At 38.7% G+C, this 22312-nt stretch overlaps 1 protein-coding gene across 1 annotated transcript in view; it reads left to right on the forward strand.

Annotated features, from left to right (window-relative positions):
- The first annotated feature begins 11942 nt into the window (after positions 1-11942).
- LOC141783470 (ATP-binding cassette sub-family C member 12-like) overlaps positions 11943-22312 on the forward strand; it is a 71402-nt gene continuing 61032 nt past the window's right edge. Inside the window, exons 1-9 of the mRNA XM_074660801.1 lie at positions 11943-12072; positions 14524-14617; positions 14874-15025; positions 15155-15301; positions 15447-15594; positions 17340-17576; positions 19195-19368; positions 19669-19816; positions 21878-22026. Of these exons, the coding sequence (XP_074516902.1) occupies positions 14567-14617; positions 14874-15025; positions 15155-15301; positions 15447-15594; positions 17340-17576; positions 19195-19368; positions 19669-19816; positions 21878-22026 (1206 nt within the window). The 5' untranslated portion in view covers positions 11943-12072; positions 14524-14566. The remainder of the gene's footprint in view (positions 12073-14523; positions 14618-14873; positions 15026-15154; positions 15302-15446; positions 15595-17339; positions 17577-19194; positions 19369-19668; positions 19817-21877; positions 22027-22312) is intronic.

Genomic DNA, 22312 nt, shown 5'->3' on the forward strand with positions numbered 1-22312 from the left:
CAATTCAGCTATTAGAGCTGTCACTTTTCTTAAAGGAGAGATTTGCTAATTTTTAACCTATCTCAGTCTATCTGCATATAGTATGAAAAATGCCCGCATTTGTTGTAGACATTCTCTGGGGCACAGCGACATCGTTTGGCGTTTTTCACACTATATGCGGATAGATTGAGATAAGGTTGTAAATCGGCAAATCTCTTCTTTTAAAAATGTAATTTGAACACCTGCTGGAATAGAAAACCCACTAATCTCTGGGAAGTTGAAAGTCCAATAGTAAATCTAACTGCACTCCACATAGTGTTATAGATGGAATATTTTAAAGCCATTTTAGCATGTTTGAATAGTGTTTCAAATGAAAAATGTATTTATTTTTTGGCACTTGAGTTGGCAGCAGCAGTATAATGTATGAACATATAGTCAAATCTTCTAAAGCCAAATATGTCTCACCACTGGGGAAAAAAAATTCTGAATTTGGCCAATTACTAAAATCAACACAAACACACATGAAGGCAGGTGCACTCTCACATCACAACTCATTCAGTGGCCAATTCGATAATATTTTGGTATGAATCGGTTGGTAGATTCCAGATGATAGTGAAGTTTGTTCTGGGTTGAAAATAGCTGGAATTATCCTCTATGTGTATCCTCTGAAATGCACTTTAAACAATATTTTTCATTGTTAAGAGAAAATAGTTAAGATTTTACAATTTGAAATATACCATGTCTTCTAAGAACCCTGTTTTTCTTTTCATCTCTTAAACTGAAAGTGAAGTTTTATTGTTATGTAGCTCGTGTTGGTGTGAGCACATCTCAAACTACATTTGACCTGAGGATTAATGTCTTTATTTTTAATAAATTTGTATTAAGACATGGATATAATGGTGTTTATTGTTTCCCCCCTGCAAACATTTTTAGTTTTACCTGTTTTAAGTATCAGGTGGACATGGTAAAGTAGAAAATGCAAAACACTCAAAACTAATTCTGTTGAAGAATGCATTTTATTAGAAAAGAGCTTATTGTATGTGTTGAGGTAGCTGATGAGATGCCAGTATTTTGTAAAATCAGGACTCTTATTGTGAAAGAACAAGTAATACTTGGTGTTGGGTAAGAATAACACTTAAAGGGAGTAAGTACACGAGTAAATATGTTTTAACACTGGCAGGAGTCATTCAAAAATCAACACTGTTTGGAGTAATTTCTTAATCAACACTTAGTGTTAAGTTGGTTTAACACTCATGAAGAGTAAATTAATAAGAGTTAATTCTGATTAACACTTAAAAATTCAGTGTCAACTATAAATAACACTGAGTGTTATTTTCGTCATAGTGTAAAACTTGAGTAACACTTCTCAGTGTAGTGTAGTGTAAAATATTAACTCTTTCTAGAGTTGAATTGACTCTGAAAATTCAACACTATGTCCAGTGTTATTTTAACACTCTGTAGATAGGGACCATATGTTCACTGACTTAGTGTTAAAATTGACTCTAAGTGTTGGATTAACACTGTCGATTTTGCTGTGTACTCTTATCAACATGGAAGTGGGCAAATATGCTGCTTTATGCAAATGTCATGTAGCCAACCATTTGAGTTGGGACCGATTTTTAGGAAGATATTATTTTACGATATTCTTACTGCTGCAGTGTGACAGCCTTGGAAAAACTTGACTGGTACTTCTTTGCCCCTGAAACAATCTACCGCTTCCCCTTTATTCCCCCGTTGGTATGTCTGTTTTTAGCTCAGTCTCTGGGCCTGCTGCCTGCTGCTATCAAATGAAAGCTAGCTAATCAGATTGTTAGAAGATCCTGTCCTGCTCTGCCCCGAGGGCATCGTAATGACAAATCACACACACACACTACCAAACACATCACTCACGGCACTTGCAACGACTTTACGACAGCACAAACTGCTGCCCTGCTGGCCAGATTTACCAAACATGCACCATATCCCGGACGTTGTGAGTCATTGGGATGCATGTGGGTGAAGCCCTGACTGACTGACCTCCAAATAATGGCAGCTGGAGTAGACTAGTTTACCAGCCACAGCAAAACATTTGAAACTATAAGTGTAATTAGTGGTGAGTTCCTGTCCTTTTGTGTTTTTTAAAAAATCATGTTTCCCCTGTTCTCAGCTAGAGCATTAGGAGTTCAGCCAAGTAGCGATCCACTCGGCTGAAGTCAAACTTCTCACCTCCACACAGAAGAAAAATCTATCTCTGCCTCACTCTCTTTTCTCTCTGATCCACTGCTTTGTATTCTGCTTGTGCTATAGCAGCAGACTTGCTCATAGGTTGTGATTGTCACCTGCCTGCTGAGTTCTGCGTAGCCTCCAGAGAGGCAGCACTGCCCGAGACGCTCAGGAGGGGATTGAGCCTTCAGATTCAGAGAAGAATGATCTTGATAAAGGCAGCTGAAGTCTCTAGTGTATCCGCATTTTGACAAATAGTTCTGATATCATTTCTTTCACCTGATTCATTCATTCATTCGCACTACATTTAGAATTTGTTGTGGGATTGAATGAGTTCAGTATTTTGTGACGGATACATTACAATTGGTTGAAACTGATGGAAAGGATTAAGAATGTAATGAGAACTGTTTGAGAAAGGGTTTTATAGAGAGTTAAGAATATATCTGTAATAATTTTTGTGTACAATATTTGTAGATTCCATTTATAATTCATTGAAATTAGTATGTATAGTGTTATGGTTTAGAATGTCTAAAGGAACAGACCTGGACTAATTAAAGCTTCAGTAGGCAACAATTTTTTGGCATCATTGGTAAAGATTCCATAATAACCTTTAAGCATATTCAAGTAATTCAAGTGCTCTGAGAGAAAGCTAGACTTCTGCACCTCCTCATGGCTCTGTTCTCAAGCTTTAAAAAATCTAGCATCTATCATGACGGAAGACTTTGGCCAATCACAAGTCATTTCCGAGAGAGAGAGCCCCTAAATCAAGCATGTCGACTTCTAAAATGGTACTGATCTGTCGCCAGCTATGTTGACCAGCATATTTGTCATGGTAGCTGCAATGACACATCGTACAGATACAGGTTATTGCAGACTATTAGCTTGTCTTTAAAACTTTTCGCAATAATGTGCAGCATTAATTTCTGAGGACGTACACAAACAATGCACAGATGCAGGATACGCAACGCAACCATCATTTGTAGGCGTATATCTCCTGCTTAAAGTGGCAGTAGGCAGTATATTTTTTGGCATCATTGGGCAAAAATTCCATAATAACCTTTCAGCGTACTTCAGCTTTAAAAGCAGGGTAAACTTGTGTTTATTCAGAAATTGTTTCAGCATGGTGAAACACTCATGCAATTGTAATTTTGATCTAAATTCAGTCTTCCTCCTTACAAGCGTGTTGTGTTTGCAGCAGTCTTAATCTGTCTGTTTTCAGACACTGAAAAAACAAGCAGTGTAAATTGCTGACATTATTTTATGTTAATGGCGTACACACTTGGAACCTCATGCATAATTAATGCTTAAGCCCGTGAATACAGATAAACACATTTCGGTATTAGTATTTAATTATCCCTTGGTTCCCCATCAGGTTCAGGAGTGGTTCTGAGTCTGCTGCATCCAGCAGAGAGGACCAGAGAGGATCATGGCTGATTCTCTGTTTCCTCTTTTGTTACTTGTTCCTTGGTAGCTGTCATTAGAGGTTGGAGGAAAGGCACATGTGCTGTATTTCCTTGTAAGGGTCATGTTGCGACAAAGTCTTTTATAACTCCTACTTCCTTGTAATGGCTCAGTAGTTTCAAGAAAAAAGTAAAAGTACTAAGAAGAAGCATGGCATTGGCACTGATTGATTGGTGGTGATTACATGGCGACCTTTACATAAGTAGCTGCTGTTTTTGTACCCATTGCTCTCCAGCTTCTCTCTGGAAGTTTTTTTTTTTTCTGTTTAAAGCACATAGAGGGTGAAGTCTGGCATTGGTGCACAGTAGGAGTACTTTGCTAATAGCAGCACTCCGCTCACATCCATAATCCCTTTGTAGAGCTGCAACCAACACCAAGATGCCATTTATCAATTCTACTGAAATAAACCACAGTGGACCTGTTTATTGCTTATAGTGCTACAATACAATTTGCCATGCTTGTTGAGAGCATGCTTTGGGCATGTAGAGCTACTAAATTATCCATGTGTGTTTGCGAAATGACACACCTCGTCTTCGGTTATGGAACAGAAGGACAAAGGCTTTCTTGAAGTGATCATTAAGGACTGATTGTCTAATGCTTGTTCCCTGTCACCTTGTCTCCCAGCCAGACTCAGATTGACATTGAACAATGTTAGTGTCTGGGCTGACAGGGCGAGGATGGTGAGAGGGGAGTTGTTCTGTTGCAGAGTGATAGACCGAATCCTGAGATGGCTGCAGCTTACTGAAGCTATAATTGTAATGGAGATGTACTGAGGTAGTGGAGCTGCTGCTGCGTCTTTAACTATAGGTCAGACTGCAGCTGTGCGGCCTAGTGGTCACCACAGCTATCCCGCCAAAACACACACACATACACACACAAACAGACACGCTCCTGTTGAATTTTCCAATCTCTTATAGCTGCAAGATTCATTTTTGTATTTTGTCTGAGTAGCTGCATAGGAAGCAATGAAGAGTGCGGTTGCCATGGGTAACGCAAAGGTGCATGCTGTTTGGGTTGGAGGTAATTAGCAGAGGGTGGAGTTTGTGAGGGTCTTTACTCAAGGAAGACAAGGAGCAACGTGTTTTAGTCAATCACTTAAAGAAACATCATTAATTAATCTTCACTTTAATAAGAATAAGAACATTTTTCCTTTTTTCCCCACATCGTTGAGTCAATGCTCTCAAGATAGATTTGTGATCTCAGAGGGGCTTGATGAATTTAAATTTAATTGAAAATACTCTTTCAAACCCCAACAACAACAATCAATCTTGTCCTGCCAAAGTGTTTTAAAGAAGCAAGTCCTCATACCTAAACAGCTAAATGGGTGGTTTCTCTGGTCTCCAAAATGATCTTTTTGACCATTATAAACCATTCGTATGGGTCTTTCTTGATCTGCCACCTCTGTGGTTAAAGGGGCAGTAGGCAGAATATTTTTGGCATCATTGGGCAAAAATTCCATAATAACCTTTCAGCATGTTGTAATTCAAGTGTTCTGAGAGAAAACTAGACTTCTGCACCTCCTCATGGCTCTGTTAACAGGCTTTAGAAAATCTAGCCCGTGACGGAAAACTTTGACCAATCACAGGTCATTTCAGAGAGAGAGCGTTCCTATTGGCTGTGTTCCGGTCATGTGACCGGCGCTTGGCGTTCCTTCAAGATATCTCAACATGGCTGCCGGGTCACAAACCTTCTCATTTTACAGCTAAACCGTGCACTACAAGATGATTCTGAGAACATTTGAGGGGAGAAATAGGCATTAACGTACCATAATATTAATTCATATTTGATCAGCGCTGCCTAGTTTGACCGTTTGGTAAGAGTTCTTGAGTGATTGACAGCCGGCTCTCATAGACAGCAGATGGACAGCAGATCCCAGGTCAACTCTGCCTGCTTGTTTTTCTCCGGTCTGTGAAATCTTGCAGATGTCGTTAGGAGCACCGGAGGACACAGAGGCAAATGATTTTTTTCAGGTTACCTGTTTCATGTACTACTGTCACGACCGTTTTATAAAAATAACTTTTTTTAATCATATTTGCTCCAATCTCGCCTACTGAACCTTTATGGTTTGGTTCAATTTAATCTACTAAAACTACTTGAATAGGTTAAAGAACAACAATGGACATATTTTTGTCCAGAATGTATAATGACTGCTTGAACACGGTCTCTAAAGTTTTTATTATATGTCTTATCACCTTGTGACTAACTAGTGATGCAGTAGCCTACAGTAGTTGCGTTTTTGCCGGTATCGTGTGTAGCGGTCTCCACTGCCCCACTCAAAGCCACTCCAGGCCGCTCACGCTCAACTCATACAATGTCTGTCATCATATTTTTTTTACAAAATTTTCAATTTCAATAAAGTGATTCATCAGATTAAATGAGTTAGCCTTTTTTTTTTATTGAATAAACTTTCTTTAATGAAATTAACCTGTCAGTTTCGTTAGATTGCTGCTAGACCGCCCCGTTAGGTGCGTTCTGCATGCCTCCCTTTGTGTGTGGCAAGCTGGAGAGCAAATAGTTTTTTGACCGCAGTGAAAAGTAGTTTTTGAAAGGCTAAACGGCAACAAGTATGAATTGAAGCAGAATATTTTGTTGGATAAAATGTTTTGAATTTTGGAAATGATTACATCTTTCTTTTTTCAATACATTTTAAAAAGGCTCTGGAGCTTTTGGAAATGTTTGGATCACACGAGTCAGAAACAATCCTTCGGAGCCACCACTGGAATCCATTTCTACAAATAGTATAATAAATATTAGTCTGTAGCTTTCTTGGAAGACAGGGGTCTTTAGCCTGTCACTTCATTTTAAATACATAACATTTGTGTAGTACAGTTATGCTGATGTGTTCTTCACAGTAATAAGCAGCTAACTGAGTCCAGACAGGGCTGCTTCAGTTGCTGATGTGTGAACAGCGTATGACGTAAGAGCTTTAATCCATCAGCCATTATGACAATAACAGCACACAGAAGTAATTGCAGTATGTGCTGTCTCCATGGAGCTGTTATTCTTTTCTATTATCACTGTCCCTCCTTCTTTTATCTCGTAGGTTGTTGATTCATGAAACCAACAAGCATAAATATAATGAGAGGAACATGGCCAGCATTAATGGAACGGTGTTTGAATTAATCATAAACTGTATAAGCAGAGCAGGGGCGTTAATATAGACAGTTGGGGCTGTAGAGAGAGCTATTCCCAAAACAATAGTAACTTATTCGACTGTAAAATGAAATACATTGTTGGTAAAATATATGCAGTATATACGCCTAATTGTGTGTGTGTGTGTGTGTGTGTGTGTGTGCTTCATAACTAGTAACTAGTGCACACCAGGACCCGTCATAATAGCATGCACCGCGGCCCGTCGTAACTACTTTGCACCACTGCACCGTGGCCTCGTTTTTTTGGTGCAATAAAGGAATTGTAGTTTTGCTTTTGTTGGAGTTTACTGACTTCCAAAATTTAGGATAGAAACGTGTTTTGCTTGAGTCAAAATTATGGCACCGATTTAAACTTCAGATTAAGGTTGTTAAATGATTTTGACAAGGGTTTGTTCAACAAAGGCTTCAAGCCACATTTAATGGGAACTGAACACAGACTTTGTTCTCACCACAGCCAGACTACATTTCGAGACATTATGCTCATTTTATAACCATGGTGCGACCAGACTCAAATGTCATCACATCTTTCATTGCGCTGATTATGCTGAAATAACCTCATCCCTTCTGAGTGTTAAAAAGCTGATCTGGAAGAGAAAAGTCCAGAAAACTGATGTTTTGTGGCATCGGTTGAGCTTGAAGGTGTGAACACTTCTCAGTCAGAGCCTTTAACAATCATACCGCTCTGACAGTTATTCCCTTATGACCCTGGCAGAGCCCAATGATTACTGCTTTATTTAGAAACACTCCACTTCTTCCTGCATTGCGCCGGTTCAGCTGATGAAAAAGTGCTGTTGTGCTTTAGCTAAAAGATCCTTTACTAACAAGCTTGATGTTTTATTTATAAGCTCTAGGTGTTGTTCAGGCCACGATTTAATGTGTTTTTATGTTAGTGAGAGATGTATGAGGTTTGGTCCAATCCAATCCTAAATGTGGTTGTTGTTTTACCAGGTTTGAACACTGCCAACCAACATGATTTAGCATGTCAACTTTACTATTAGTGCATGTCATAGGCACTGATGGAAACAGTAATATTCTTTGGGTGAAAATGCCAGATTACTGTACAGACTACCACAGACTACTGTATTATACACTATAATATACACTACTATATTCAGCACTCGTGCACTACCATTGGCACACTGTCACGTCACTGCTGTACTTATGTTATCTTATTTTTATTTTATTTTACTTTATTCTATTTGATTTTATCTCTTTTTAAGGTGTACTGGTGTTGGGACGTGTTGTTTAAGCTACTGGATGCCTAAATTTCCTTCGGGATCAATAAAGAGTCTAGCCAAATGCTGATTGTCCAGCACATTTCAGTTAAATCTGTTTGCAATTTGTTGATGTATATCCCTGACAACAATAAACAGACAAACAGGTAGAGATGAAAAGAGAAGATCTCCTTCCTAACTCTTGGTGGAGCTGTTGTGTAAATTGTCTGCCTATGTCACGCTGCTAGACAGCCCGCTGTTCAGTCACTGCAGCATTAAGCATTTGCAAAGTGCCTGCTCTAGTTATTGTACCATAGAAACACACTAGTAAGTTTTCAATATCTGTTACATCTTCAGAAATGTCACATCCCAGTCTTCTGATCTTCATATTTGACTAATTTCAGTTTTCTCCTCCCACTATAACCTTCTTTACATTCACACTTCAGATGCAACACTGACACTTGTGGTAACACTTCATTTTACAGATCCGCAAATGTTATTGTAATTAGGTGATAATTAGCAAGTAACCTATTTGAAATTTCTTTAAAATTACTGCCAAATTACCCCAATTTGTACCTCAAAATGTATCGAAAATTACTTTATTATAAACATTATTTAATAATTATATGCTAAAATAGCATATTATGGTTAAAATAGGGCCCTTAGGCTTGAGAAGCAGCTTTGCGCTGCAAAACTAATAGAAGACATTTCTGATCAGGCACAAATCTCACCATTCTGTGACTTATTGTCTACACAAAAGTAACCTGGTAGCTAATGTAATGATTCAGGGAGTTTTTAAAGAAATTTCAAATAAGTTTTTTGCTAATTATTATCTATTTACCAGCAGACATGGGAATAAAGCATATGAATTCACTTTGTATTCTTTTCCTGGAAATGTATTAAATAAATTGCCAGCTATTGGGAAATAGCGGTACATAATTATTAAATAATGTTTATAATAAATTAATTTTTGATAGATTTTGAGGTAAATATTGGGGTAATTTGGCAGTAATCACAAAGAAATTTAAAATTGGTTACTTGCTAATTATCACCTAATTACCATGAAATTTGCGGAGCAGTAAAATGAAGTGTTACCACACTTGCAAATCTTTCGTATTCCCAGCACTTGAATCAAGGAGTAGAAAGTTTCAGAAATGAGGTGCACAAGCCAAATAAATCTACCCGTTCGTACGATTGGTAGTACTAGCAGGGCTTTAACATCTTTGACACGACAGGAAGACATTTGATTTAGTGTTCATATTCAAAATGTTGCTGAACGGCGCTTAAGCAATCTGTTTATGACCAGTAACAGGTTAATGTACCCGAGCTGATCTCTACTTCCTGTTGTGACTAGCCCAATGCTAAACACCTGCTGATGTGACTGCTGGAATAGACCTTTAAGTTTATACACTTATTCATGCACACACACACACACACATACACACACACACACACACACACACGCACACACGCACACGCACACACACACACACACACTCATAAACTTGATGCTTATAAAATACTAATGTATGACCACTACTTAAGAATGTAATTTGCAGATCGAGGGGTGTAGGCTGTTTTGGCCCATGCTTTGTCCAAACATGTATTCACCGGGTATTTCTATAAACTGGACTATGTTTACCCATTTTTTAATAATCAGATCGAAACTTCAAAACATAGGACTTACTAACAGTTATTCCTACACATAATATCACTGAGAGAATAGTATTCAGTCTGGTTGGGTAGACTGTAGAGGTTTCAACCTTTTTTACAACAATTTACGACATCACAGGATAAATGAGTAAGATAAGATGAGTTGTCGAATCATGAGGTTGTGACTTTAAAGCATTTCTTTGCATTAGGTGCAAAAAAAGAAGGTGCATCTAGCCAAACCTAATGTGTTCTAATACAATAAATCTTGCCTTCATGAAGGTTATAATATTGAGCTTTTCAGAGGTGTTGATTGGAGGCAGTAGATTGTGGTGCTTTTGAAGTGCATTGTGATATAATGAGAGGTATTTCTAATATTTAGGCCACTCCATTTATGACAAAGGGTACACTTTTTGGCTGACCTTTTCTGAGGGTAGTTTCAATGATGCAATGTTTTAAGATCTCCTCCAATCTTACTGCATGTATTTCCACCACTGTGTAATTTAACCAAACCATTGAACACGATTCCGCTCTTATCACATTCCAGTGCCCGTTGCTGCTATGGGCCTTTCTCTCTTTCATTTACAAAATACAATGCCTCAGGCACTACTTCAGAAATAATTGGGAAAGGAGATGACGCATGCAGTTGTATTCCCAGGAGCCCAGTGTTTTTGGATAAGGAGGAGTGAGAACTAGGCAATCCTGAGGTAATAGAAGTTTGAAATGGAGCTGTGTGAGCTACTGTAGTGAGTCTGTCCCCAGGGTATCATCTTTGTCTGCCGTAGTCATGATGGTTGTGGCCGTCGCAACAGTAAAAATCAGCAGATACCCTGACACTTTAAAGGACATGATGCAGGGAAAATGAGTCAGCCATTAGTGCAGTGATGTATGAATGAGCCGCATGACCATTGTAGTGCTGCATGTCACCCGTTATTCAACCTAAAAGCACCTTTCCTCACTACTACAGCACACACACTTACCTTCAGTGTGTTTGCGTCACATCAGTCTGTTCACCTTCTTTGCTAATCATTTGGGTTCAGTTAAGTTTTTCAGCCTACGTGTTATTAGTATTTGTATTTTTAATTTAATGTCCTTTATGTGGCCCGATCAGCTTGCACTTGACTGACTGACTTCCTTGTCTTCTCTCTTCTCTTTGCTCCTCCAGGGAAATAGAGGAAGAGTTGGAGATGGTGTGGCAGGCAGCAACCAGGGAGAACCAGCAGATCTGCACCTCTAATCAAAGCCCTGAGCTCCAGAGAAGGTCCACATTTAAATCAGACTCAGATCACCAAAACAACTCCTTGGACGAGAAGCATAAGCACGGGCTGGATTTCTATTGCTAAGATTCTTGGAGCCATAAACCATTGGTGTGTTCACTCATAAGATAGACCGGGTACATAACTACATTAGTTACAGTCCTGAACATGTCAACGTACAAGCATCTGTCCAATTGACTTTCTTTGCAGATAAAACCTTAAATTTGCACCATCCTCTGTAACAAACTCATAACTGTATTTAACTACATTGTAAGCACAATTCTCTGGTGTTCAAGTTCACTTCACACTTTTTTGTCCTGTAAGGAAAACTTGGTTCGGAAACGAGGACTGCAGTAAAACATATAAAACATGAGAGGGGCAAGAAATGATAATAAAACAGCTCACTTTATTACACAGCTCAGTTTTAACAGTGTGGCCAAATATACCTGACATCATTCTGGGTAGTCAAAAAGCCATTTTATGAAGATTTTTAATTTATTTTGTATTTTTAAATTCGTCTCAGGGTTTTATAGACCGTGCCAACTAGTATAATAGATCAACAAGTCTACCCAATGAATGTGTCCCAAAAGAACATAGCCAACGCTGCCATCTTCTGGGCACATATGATAATGGTATTATCACCGTCACAGTGGCAACGTTACGTGGTACAGAACAGGTGGACATGGAAAAGGTACAGGTACAGGTAAAGTAGTATGCTCAAAATGACATTAGGTGATTTATCTGTAGCAGATACTGTTGATGGTATTACAGGGAATTTCCTGAAAAAAATTATTCAGCTGTGAATAAGTCACCCTCCTTAAGGCATCCTGCTGAAGACTGGGCTGGATAAAGGGACTTCCCAAAAAGGACATCAAATGGAATTCTTGTACACTTATTTGATTCATTGGTTGGTTTATATTGGGATTAAACAAAATGTTGTCACCCCCTCCTCACAGTTTTTATCTTTAGAAATCTCATCTGATTGACTTTAACGAGTTTTGGCAGAGTAACACATGGGATATTTGCAGTACCTCTGAACAGGCCAACCTGTGATCTCTATAAAAGCGACTTGTGTAACACAAAACGTTTTACTCCTGTGATAGCTTTAGAGTCAGCATCAACAAGCTGCTGCAAGTCCTCCTCTTCCTCCACACAGAGGTATTGTTTCATTTTACTACTTCAACTCAGTTTAAATTAGTTTTGATCGGTTTATTGTAGTCTTTCTATTTTAGTTCAGTTTTATCAATTCAGGTTTTGGTTGTGTCACGTTATTTAGGATCTACTACCTGATGTTTAGATTATTTATTATATCAGATTTTTATTTACATACACTATCATTCAAAAGTTTGGAATCTCCGGCCACAAAAGCCTGATTGGGTCCAGTCAGATGAGGGAGAGGACTACTCTATATTTTTGAATGGTCTTTCATGCTTTTAGGTTGTTGAAAGTCACAATGTAGAAAGAGACAGAGATACCTCTGAGTAACAGTTAAATAATACAATAAATCACCAGTCACTGGTAAAAGAAACTGGAAGTTTACACACATCAAAATGTGTGCAGATTTAAATAGAATCCTGTTTCAGTGTCAAGAGCACAATAATGCCAATAACAAGCTGGAATAAACAAACAAGCATGTTGCTTTATCAAATCTATTCTTCAAACTTCACAATAGAAATAGAAGGTTAATTTAGGGTTAGCATGATTGGAAGTGGATCAGGGAATATCAGCTGAACATATCACAGTTTAAACTTATTCAATCTAACCACTGAGTAGACCGCAGAGGGCACACAAACAATATTTAGAGCCCAGTTGCACTGTTGTGGTTAAATAATGATCGAGGGTCACTTACGCTTTTCTGGAAAGTGAAACAAATTTGTATTTGTATTTGCGGGGAAAAAAGGGTTCCAACAATATTCTCCCCTGTCATGCAACACTGCAGGGACATTGACTAAATGGATTTAATTCTTCTTCTTTTGAAAACTATTTCAAATGTTAAAAATAGATTTGGTGTCTGAGTTATACTGTTTTTTTGCAAAATACCCATTATTAAAAGAAAGAAGAAAATCATCAATATAACGGGTGATTCCAAACTTTTGGACGATAGTGTAAGTTAAGATTGTTTTATGATTAACTCAAATATGTCATTGTGTTAGGTCTAGTTTAACTTAATGGCATAATAGAATAATAGCATGTAACCCCCTTTAAAGCTCTTGATATACTATTTTGTTATTTGTTTCAAGTATAGTGCTGAAATCTTTCGCCATCATTTTTTGTCAGAATATTCAATGTTTTGACGTGTAAAAGTTACAGGACATAACAAAGAGAACATTTTGAAAATCAGCTTAACTAACTTGTAAAACTGATGTATTATATTACAGATGTATTATATAGTATACATTATAACACATACAGGTGTTACACCTAATCAGAAATACATCATACATTTTGCATGTAAGGTTGTAAAGTATCTCTTTTTGTATTCATATTGTGTATTTTACTGTGCAGTAACAAGGGTCAATGAACTCATCTTCAATGACTGTGCATGTAGTTTGGCTGTACTGTAACTAGTTAACTTTGACACAGTGTGAATAGAGGTGAGAGGCAGATGGGAGGGGGATTCCTGTAATTCATATACACATTCACATGTATTTTCAGATTATGACGCATGAAAGACTGGTAGGCTATTCAAGATTCAAGTTATTTATTGTTATATGCACATTTGCACAGGCAACGATGACAGAGAAGCAGTTGTGAAAATCTTAGAGCTCAGGCTCCCTCCAACAATGATCTAAATATAGGGATTAAAATATAAAATATAAATACAATAATATATATATATATATATATGTCATAGACAGTAAGTGCAAAATGAATAAACTGTAAACAGGGATGTAGTTAAGTATAGTATAAGTATAGAATTGTATAGTATAGTATTGTATAGTATATAGTATCACGCTCACATACACATTCACACTTACAGGTGATTTAGAGTTAACAACTAACCTAACCACCTTTTCTTTGGACTGTGGGAGGAAACCGGAGAAAAAAAGATACATACTGTATATATATGTGTACAGCGATGTAAACAGTGTCAAAGGGCTGAGCCTGATGCTGCGGGGCCGTCCAGCAGGCGTCCTGCTGACCCAGTATTAACACTCAATTACATTATATTTTAATAAGGCTGTGTTTTCATTTCCCCTGACATACACCACTGTTTTGAAAGATTCCAATGCTCGCTCAAAGTTTGATATCAGTATTCTGCCATGTTGTTAGTAAAACTTCATAACCTTTCATGCAATACGGCTACATTTTTGATATTTGACCGAGTAAAGTATTTTGATCCCACTTGTAATACCTTGTGACTTGTCATAACAGTTATGATACATAACACATCCTAAAACATCCTGAGTGATTATCAACTCTTGTGATGACTGACGATTGTGTTGTAATGCGTTATGAAGCTTCAAACACATCATAATCATAACAACGTTACACTGTTACACAGCAGAATGAGAAATGATTACAGCCTCCGTGTTGATGCTGTTAAAATTATCTGGTAAATTCAGCTTCAAGCAATATTTCTAATTAAAATCTCTTGTTGACGAGTAGAAGTGTGACTTTTCCATGCTGGCTGCCCTCCGCACAGGACAACATGAAGGAAGCCTATTCTTTGGAGAGGAACGATACTCGAGGAGTCTCTTTTGTAAGTATAGAACAAACAGCAGCTTCCACCAGAACACTCCTGCCCTCTTCACATGTTGCTTTCACTGCCTGAGATCTTTTCCTCTCCTATTATTTCTCCTGCATCCTGTGTTTTTGTTGCGGATTTGTTTGATCCACTTTTTGAGACTCTTTAGCACGAATATTTACAAAAGTCTCTCTCTCTCTACCATCTCTGTCCAACTCTGCCTTTCTGTCTGATTGTTTCACTCTGTCTCTTTGAATCTGTGACTCTTAAGACAGAAGGTGGTATCCTACAGAGAACTGTACCTGTGGTCTCCAGTCCAGAACATAATGATTTGGACAACAGAGAAAAAGCCTACCCTACCCTATTCGGAAAATACAGCCAGAGCCTTCAGACCCTCAAACCCTTCCGCTGGTCCTCATCCCAGTCAGTGCCATTGATGACATAATTTTTCTGTTTTTAGACACTTATATATCATTTGATAAATAATTTTAAGGTAACATGTTTACTACATATTTTTACCCATTGCATATTGGGTGATGTTTCCATGTCTAGGTCCCACCCTCTGGACAGTGCAGGTTTCTTTTCCTTTGCAACCTTTGCCTGGATGATCCCCATGATGTGGGACCTGTTCAGGAATAAGTTGGACATGAGCTCTCTCAACCTGTCTCCTTTGGATGTAGCCGACGCCAGCGTAGAAAGGTCTGACACATTGCAGTATATTTATAGACATGACACATGACAAGCCTAGTTGCTGAAATTCATATCTGGAAAACGTGTGTAGTGCATCTCATGAGTGTTACTGTTTTACTTTAATAACAAGGCTGATTGTGTGCGTTGTGCTCAGGTTCCACAGACTCTGGCAGGAAGAATTGGCAAAGGTGGGCCTGGAGAAGGCCTCTGTGGTTCGAGTGATCCTTCGCTTTCAAAGAACCAGGCTGATTCTGTCTGTCCTCGTTGGTTACCTTGCCATGGTGACAATTTTTCTGGGCCCGGTAATTTTATTTGAATTTTAATATCAACAGCACGAGTGTTTCCTTTATTGACAGGATCCAGTGGCATTCTCTGAAGTTTGTCCTAATATCACATTCATTGTTAATGTGGTGGAGGAAGTATTATAATGTTTTTCTTAAGGAAATTATCAGTATAACATTATAATAAAAAAAATACTCCACTACAAGTAATATGATCACAAGATAAATGTGAGGGGGCGTGAGATGATTAATGGGATACAAAAGAAAAACAAAAACATTCTGCTACACAAATCTGTAGTCATATTTTGCACCTTTTGTAAAATATTGGAAAGTTTTACCTCTTTGAGCTTAGAACAATTGTTTAAATGAAACCATGTGAGACGTTTAGAGGGTGCACATGCTAACAACTCATAGATATACTGTATTAAACATGACAAGGGGCCCCAGGGCACTGCTTTTTTGTAAGGTGTCACAAGCCAAAAATATTGGAAACAACTGGTTTACTCTTTAAAAATGTTGGGAACGAGTAGAAGCAGGTGTGGTTATCAGCAAATATCAAAGATAATTATTAATATCAATAAAATATTAGCATTAATAAAACTCAATCAATTGATATTAATACTAACGAGGCACCAAAATTATGTAGGTGCATAAACAGACATTACAACAAAGCTCTCAATAACATCAAATCAAATCAATACATGTAGGTTACCATTGACAGAAGTTAAAGTTAAATAGTCTTCCTTAGCTATGTGCCATTACTGTGCTAATGCTGTGCTATGCTAGGCCCAGTGACATTTCCAAGTCCGTGGAGGAAAAGAGAGGATCCGGTGTCAAATGATGCAATCTCCGCTGTGCTGCGTCCTGATTATCGCTTCAGTGTTTTGTTCTCGGTATACTCGTGTAGACCATAGAAATAGAACATTCCCATTCGAATCAACATAGCAGGATGGTCAAAGCAGCGGCCATTTTTATGTGTATCGTGATCATTTTAGATAGATTTTGAGGTAAATATAATAATTACATAGTAATTTGGCAGTAATTCTAAAGAAATTTCAAATAGTTTAGATGCTTATTATCACCTAATTACCATGACTGATTTGCAGACCTGTAAAAAGTGTTACCTTGAATTGATAAAAATGTGTGGGAATTGCAGGGCATGCCAAGAAATGCAACTAAATGTCATGGATATCATATCATATATATCATGGAAAACTCACTTTTTCAGTGTTTGTGCACACACATTTGGGTATCTGGAGTCCCTACCAACCCACAAACTGTGAAATAAGACAACCCACTCAGTTTTTTTAGCACTGTATAGATCAGGAAACATGTGATTCAACAAGCCATTCGGATTTGTTTCCCTTTCCTATGTCACATGTGGGCTCATTATATACCGCCCCCAATCTGAATATCTCCACCCATGACTTGAGAACTATACCTATGTAAAGGTGCACCGTATTTTTCTCACAAGCCAATCAGAGCAGACAGGGCATTTTCGGGAAGGGGGGCTTAAAGAGACAGGAGCTAAAACGGAGCACTTCAGATGGAGGGTGAATACAGGTATATTCAGACAGACAGTAAAAATAAAGTGTAAACATGTTCTGGTAGAAACCCAAAATACCAGTATGGACTTGAAAATGAGCAGGATATGTCCCCTTTAAGTCTTTATGGATGACATCACACATGTTTTGTGACTGATAAAATGAATGGTTGTTTAATGTTTAATGCTCTTCTGTGTTTTACAAACCTCTCTGTCCTCTCAGTCTTTTCTGGTCCATGCGATCCTAATCTATGTTGAGGACCCAGAGAAGTCCACAGTAACCTATGGTGTTGGCTTGGCCTTCGCTTTGTTCACCTCAGAGTTCTGCAAAGCCTTCACATTGTCCTTGCTGTGGGCGTTGAACCTGCGCACTGCAGTCAGACTGAAGGGTGCCTTCTCTTCAGTGGCCTTTGAGAAAGTCATCTCTCTGCGGGTGCACAGCGGCATTTCAACGGGAGAGGTAAAGACTGGGTTACATACATAAGGGTTAATGCTTATTTAATGCAGGGTGTCTACATTTCTCTAGGAAAGTGATCTTATACATCAGAATCAATCTCTCTCTCTCTCTCTCTCTCTCTCTCTCTCTCTCTCTCTCTCTCTCTCTCTCTCTCTCTCTCTCTCTCTCTCTCTCTCTCTCTCTCTCTCTCTCTCTCTCTCTCTCTCAGGCTAATGTGGTTATTTTTTTATGTGGTAGTTCTCTCTGTATCTGTATTAGAGTGTGTTAAATGAGTTGAGTATGCACTGTAGTATGTTGGGTATTTACACAGAGACCAAAACTTCTTACCCTTTACCTACTATTACTTCATGTTCTTCTGCCAACAAGGAACAAGAACTTCAATAATATTAATAATATGTTGTGCTGGATATGTTGATCCAACTCAACAACAGTCACATGGGGAGAATGACTTACCAAGTCAATATGTGAATGGCTGTATGTGGGGCATGAAGAGTTTATATGCATTTGCGGATTACTCATAAAATCATACGACCAAAGCATCCTACGCGCCAATGGAATTGGTGTTACAGGGGACAAGTGTAGCTAGAAAAAAAAAAACGGTGGGTGTACATTAGAAAAACTGGGTGTGCCACATGATCCAGGGGCGGACTGGGTCTGAAATTCAACCTAGGACTTTGAAATGGAGAGGCTCTTTGTGCGAGCACCCATAGTTTTTTTGGCTGCTTTAACACTAATACAGCCACCCCACCTGCCGCCTCAGTTTTGGACAATCTAATTAAAAAACAAAAAAATAACATATATACAGTATATATACTTGCAAAAAGCTCTTGCGAGACTCGTTGCCCGACGACCTATCCTAGCCTTAACAATTCAAGGTCAATGCCTTACCATTACTCTTCGAGGTCAATGCCTAACCTAAACTATCTTGCGGAAGTTTCGCAATTTGCGTCTTACCTTCTAACCACAACCCCGTTTTCTATCGGCCTCAGCAGCTTTCTGTGCAGCCTCTCCCGGTCCCGGTGTTACGTTGAGGTATGTTCCTCGTCGAATAGTGTTTCCCTCCTGTTAAATTGACAACCCCCCCCCCCCCCCCTCGGTAGTCAGCGTTATGTATGAGGTTTGGTTCAGGTTTAGGTAGGAGGAAAAATATATCGCCGGATAACAGTACTCGACACAATACCAGCCGCATGCTTCATGCAACGTCTACTAGTAGAAATATAGAACAGCTGCAGATGGATAATTGTTTTGTTTAGTAATATTAATTTTTTCGAGTAAGGCTATAACTAAACATTTATTCTGCATCTGATTGTTGGGTGTGCCAGCTGCCTCTTTGGGTGGCACGCCCGTGGCTACGCCATTGCAGAAGACTTATTTGCATAATGCATTTCTTGAATAATACATTTTGTTATCAAACTTTTTATTTGATATTATTGCATTTTTCTTCATTTTCTGCTTAACCTTGTTTTTAATCCTGTTTTGTAAATCCAAACTTCTTTGTCATAAATGTCTTGTGGAATTCACCTACTGTGACTGTTAGTTCAAGAAACATACCCTGGTAATGCAATCTTGGCAATGTGGATTACAGTCTTTCTCTCACTCTCTCCCTCTCTCTCCTGTACAGTTGATTAATGTTTTGACCAACGATGGCCATAAATTATTTGAAGCAATATTGTTTGGGAGCCTTCTGATGAGCCTCCCAGTGCTCTTTACTATGTGTATTGTCTATGCCTGCTACATTCTGGGCTACAGCGCACTGGCTGGAGTCTTCACCTACCTCATCTTCATCCTCATACAGGTCTGTACATTAGAAACTTCACATATAGACATATTTTCAAAAGCAGTGTGAAATAAATCAAATCCGATTTTACTACTATCACAATCAGAGCTAAAAAGTGGCACTGTAATTATCAAAATGTATAAACAAATATCAAGTTTAATTAACTACTAGTTGGCAAATAATTATAGCTTTCTGTGTTACATGAGATATATTACTAACTAATTCAGCCACCAACGTGGACAACCCTAAAATATTTACTGCTTTGCAGCTTGTCTCCCGTTGTCACTAATTTTACCATTGTTTTTTTTTTGCTTTCAGGTTTGCTTGGGCAAGCTCACTCACGTCTTCAGATGGAGAACCACTCTGATAACAGACAACCGTGTTCGCACTATGAATGAGATTCTCGACAGCATCAAACTTATCAAGATGTACGCCTGGGAAGATTCCTTTGAAAAGAAGATCGAGGGTATGAAGTTAGGCAGGCTGCATGTTGACTCATGACACATGTTGTTAATCTTTATTGTATACCAAATATTAGGGGAATCATTTATACAAACCAATCTAGTGTGCTACTTTCCATGTTTCATGGTTGAAGGGAAATTGTGTGCACCATTTACAGGAATCTGGAGATGGTGGGAATTGCCAACACAGATGGCGAAGTAGTTTAATTGAAACAGCATGTTTTAATTATTTTTTTATTAGTCTTTGATTGAAAATCACATAGCCATGTTGCCAGAGGCACCAGAGGCTGGATATGAGGCTGCAGCTGCCACATACTCTCCACCTTCACGTCACTTTGCTCATATAGAATGGTTTGCCAATATAGATGCAAAACAGGTATCTGATACGCCCTTGCCTCCGGCAGTCCATGCCCTGTGGGTGTGCAGCAATGTGCTTCTTGAAATGCATTAGAAGTTGCTGCAGCCATCAGCCTCTCTAACTTGTGACGTAGTTCATCGAGCGGCTTTTATTGAAAGTTGCGTGGTAATAACACGTGTAACAAGTGAGATAGTCCTCTAAGAGAGGAAGGGAGGGGGTGGTGACTGGGTCAAACAAACACAGGACTTCCACCCAGTAGACGGCTGTTCGTGTCCTTTGGGAAACCAACAGTAAACATTGACTTTACGATTGTTATATAACATTGTTACAATTGATACCTAAAGTTACATAAGAAAGTCCAAAAAGGGAGTCGTGGCTAGAAGGTAACGTGCAAATTGTTTATACTTTTTGCGAGATGGTTAAGGTTGAGCATTAACCTCGAATAGTTAAGGTTGGCTTCAAACAGCCCCCAGTGCGTGCTGAAGATCACGGTCTGATGAAGCCAACAGAACCACATCATCTGCAAAGAGCAGAGACGCAATTCTTAGGTCCCCAAACCGGACACTCTCCTTCCTCCGGCTGCACCTTGAGATCGTAACAAGGGACAACCCTGGTGGAGGAACACGTTTACATGAAGCAGCATATTTGCCCACTCCCATGTTGATAAGAGTTGATTCAATATTTTAATCGATTGACAGCCCTAGTTATTAGTGCTCTGTGTGTCTGTCCGTTAGCGTGTCACACTTTCGTTTCCGGAGCAGAACTCGGAAACTATTTAACTTAGGAACTTCAAATTTGGTGAGATGGTTGACAGTGTGGTCTAGTTGTGCCTTTTCGGGGTTAGAAGTCCAGGGTGCCCACATTTTTCTTAAATTATTTCCAAAAGGGAAAGTTTGTTGCAAAACCTTTGGCAAACGTGTACAGAGAGCTCCTTAAATATCGAGCTTGTTTAAACACTTAGTTTCCACATATGGTTTTAGGAGAGGGACAAATAAGAATAGAAACACCTCTTTTAGAAGCCACCATATGTCTCTTCAACTCTGACCCAGGACCCCCAGGATCCTGCTGACCTAGCATTTGGCATATATTTACCTTGACCAGCTCTAAATCAGGAAGGCCCAAACAACAACTAACATTCCAATATACTCTCCTAATACAAACCCATACATGTAAATATGCTGCATCTAACAGCAGACACCTCACTACTTTAGCAGGGGTCAAGCAGTGAGCTTGTGAGCCATGCTCACTTTTGCCTTGTTACGTTGTCACATTATTACGTTGATCCATTTCTACGTTATTAACACATGATCTTTTTTCTAACCTGAACCAAGTAGTTTGATTGCCTAAACCTAACCGATCATTTTATGATCGTTTCACAAAATGAACCACGTGGCATTGCGCATTTCTGCAAGCGTGATGAGGCTGATATTACTTATTCACAAAACATATTTTTGGTTCAGAAACACCAAAATTCAACGTATCCAGTGGTTTGCAGAAATGTACAATACCAACCTTTTTTATTTTCTGGTGACTGAATTGTTAAAAAACATTTTCTAGGTACTTTTGAGCAAATAACTTATCCCAAGTTGCTACAGTGAAGGTGCTCAGTGGACAACTGTGGGCTGAAATGTAATTGCACTGGGAGATCCATTTACCAGGAGAGGTAAAGTTAAAGAAAACAAAAACTATTATGTTGTCTCTCTTATAGGCTTAAGGAAAAAGGAGAAGAAAGAAATACGGAAGTTCGGTTACGTTATGAGTGCTAATATCAGCATCATCAGCATGAGCTCCACCATTGCCACCGTTATCACCTTCATTGTACACACTGCGTTCAACTTGAAGCTCAACACGTCTGATGTGAGTACCACAGCAGTGCAGCACATATAGTAATACAGCACAACAACCATTGCAAACATGCCCACTGTGTGATTTACGTGGTTAATAGAGGTGTATTGAAAAAAGAACATAGAGAGAAGTCTGTACGTAGTTGGACAGAACAAAAAGCTCTGTTCAATTACAGCGTGTATGGATCTGAGACATAAAATAAATATGTGTTTAGATGATTGTTTTGTTGCCACTTATTCATGATGAATTCACCTCTTTGTTTGTTTGTGCTTGCACTGAACCAGAGCAGGCTACAGAC

Source organism: Sebastes fasciatus, chromosome 2 (assembly GCF_043250625.1).
Source record: "Sebastes fasciatus isolate fSebFas1 chromosome 2, fSebFas1.pri, whole genome shotgun sequence".
In the NCBI taxonomy this organism is placed as follows: domain Eukaryota; kingdom Metazoa; phylum Chordata; class Actinopteri; order Perciformes; family Sebastidae; genus Sebastes; species Sebastes fasciatus.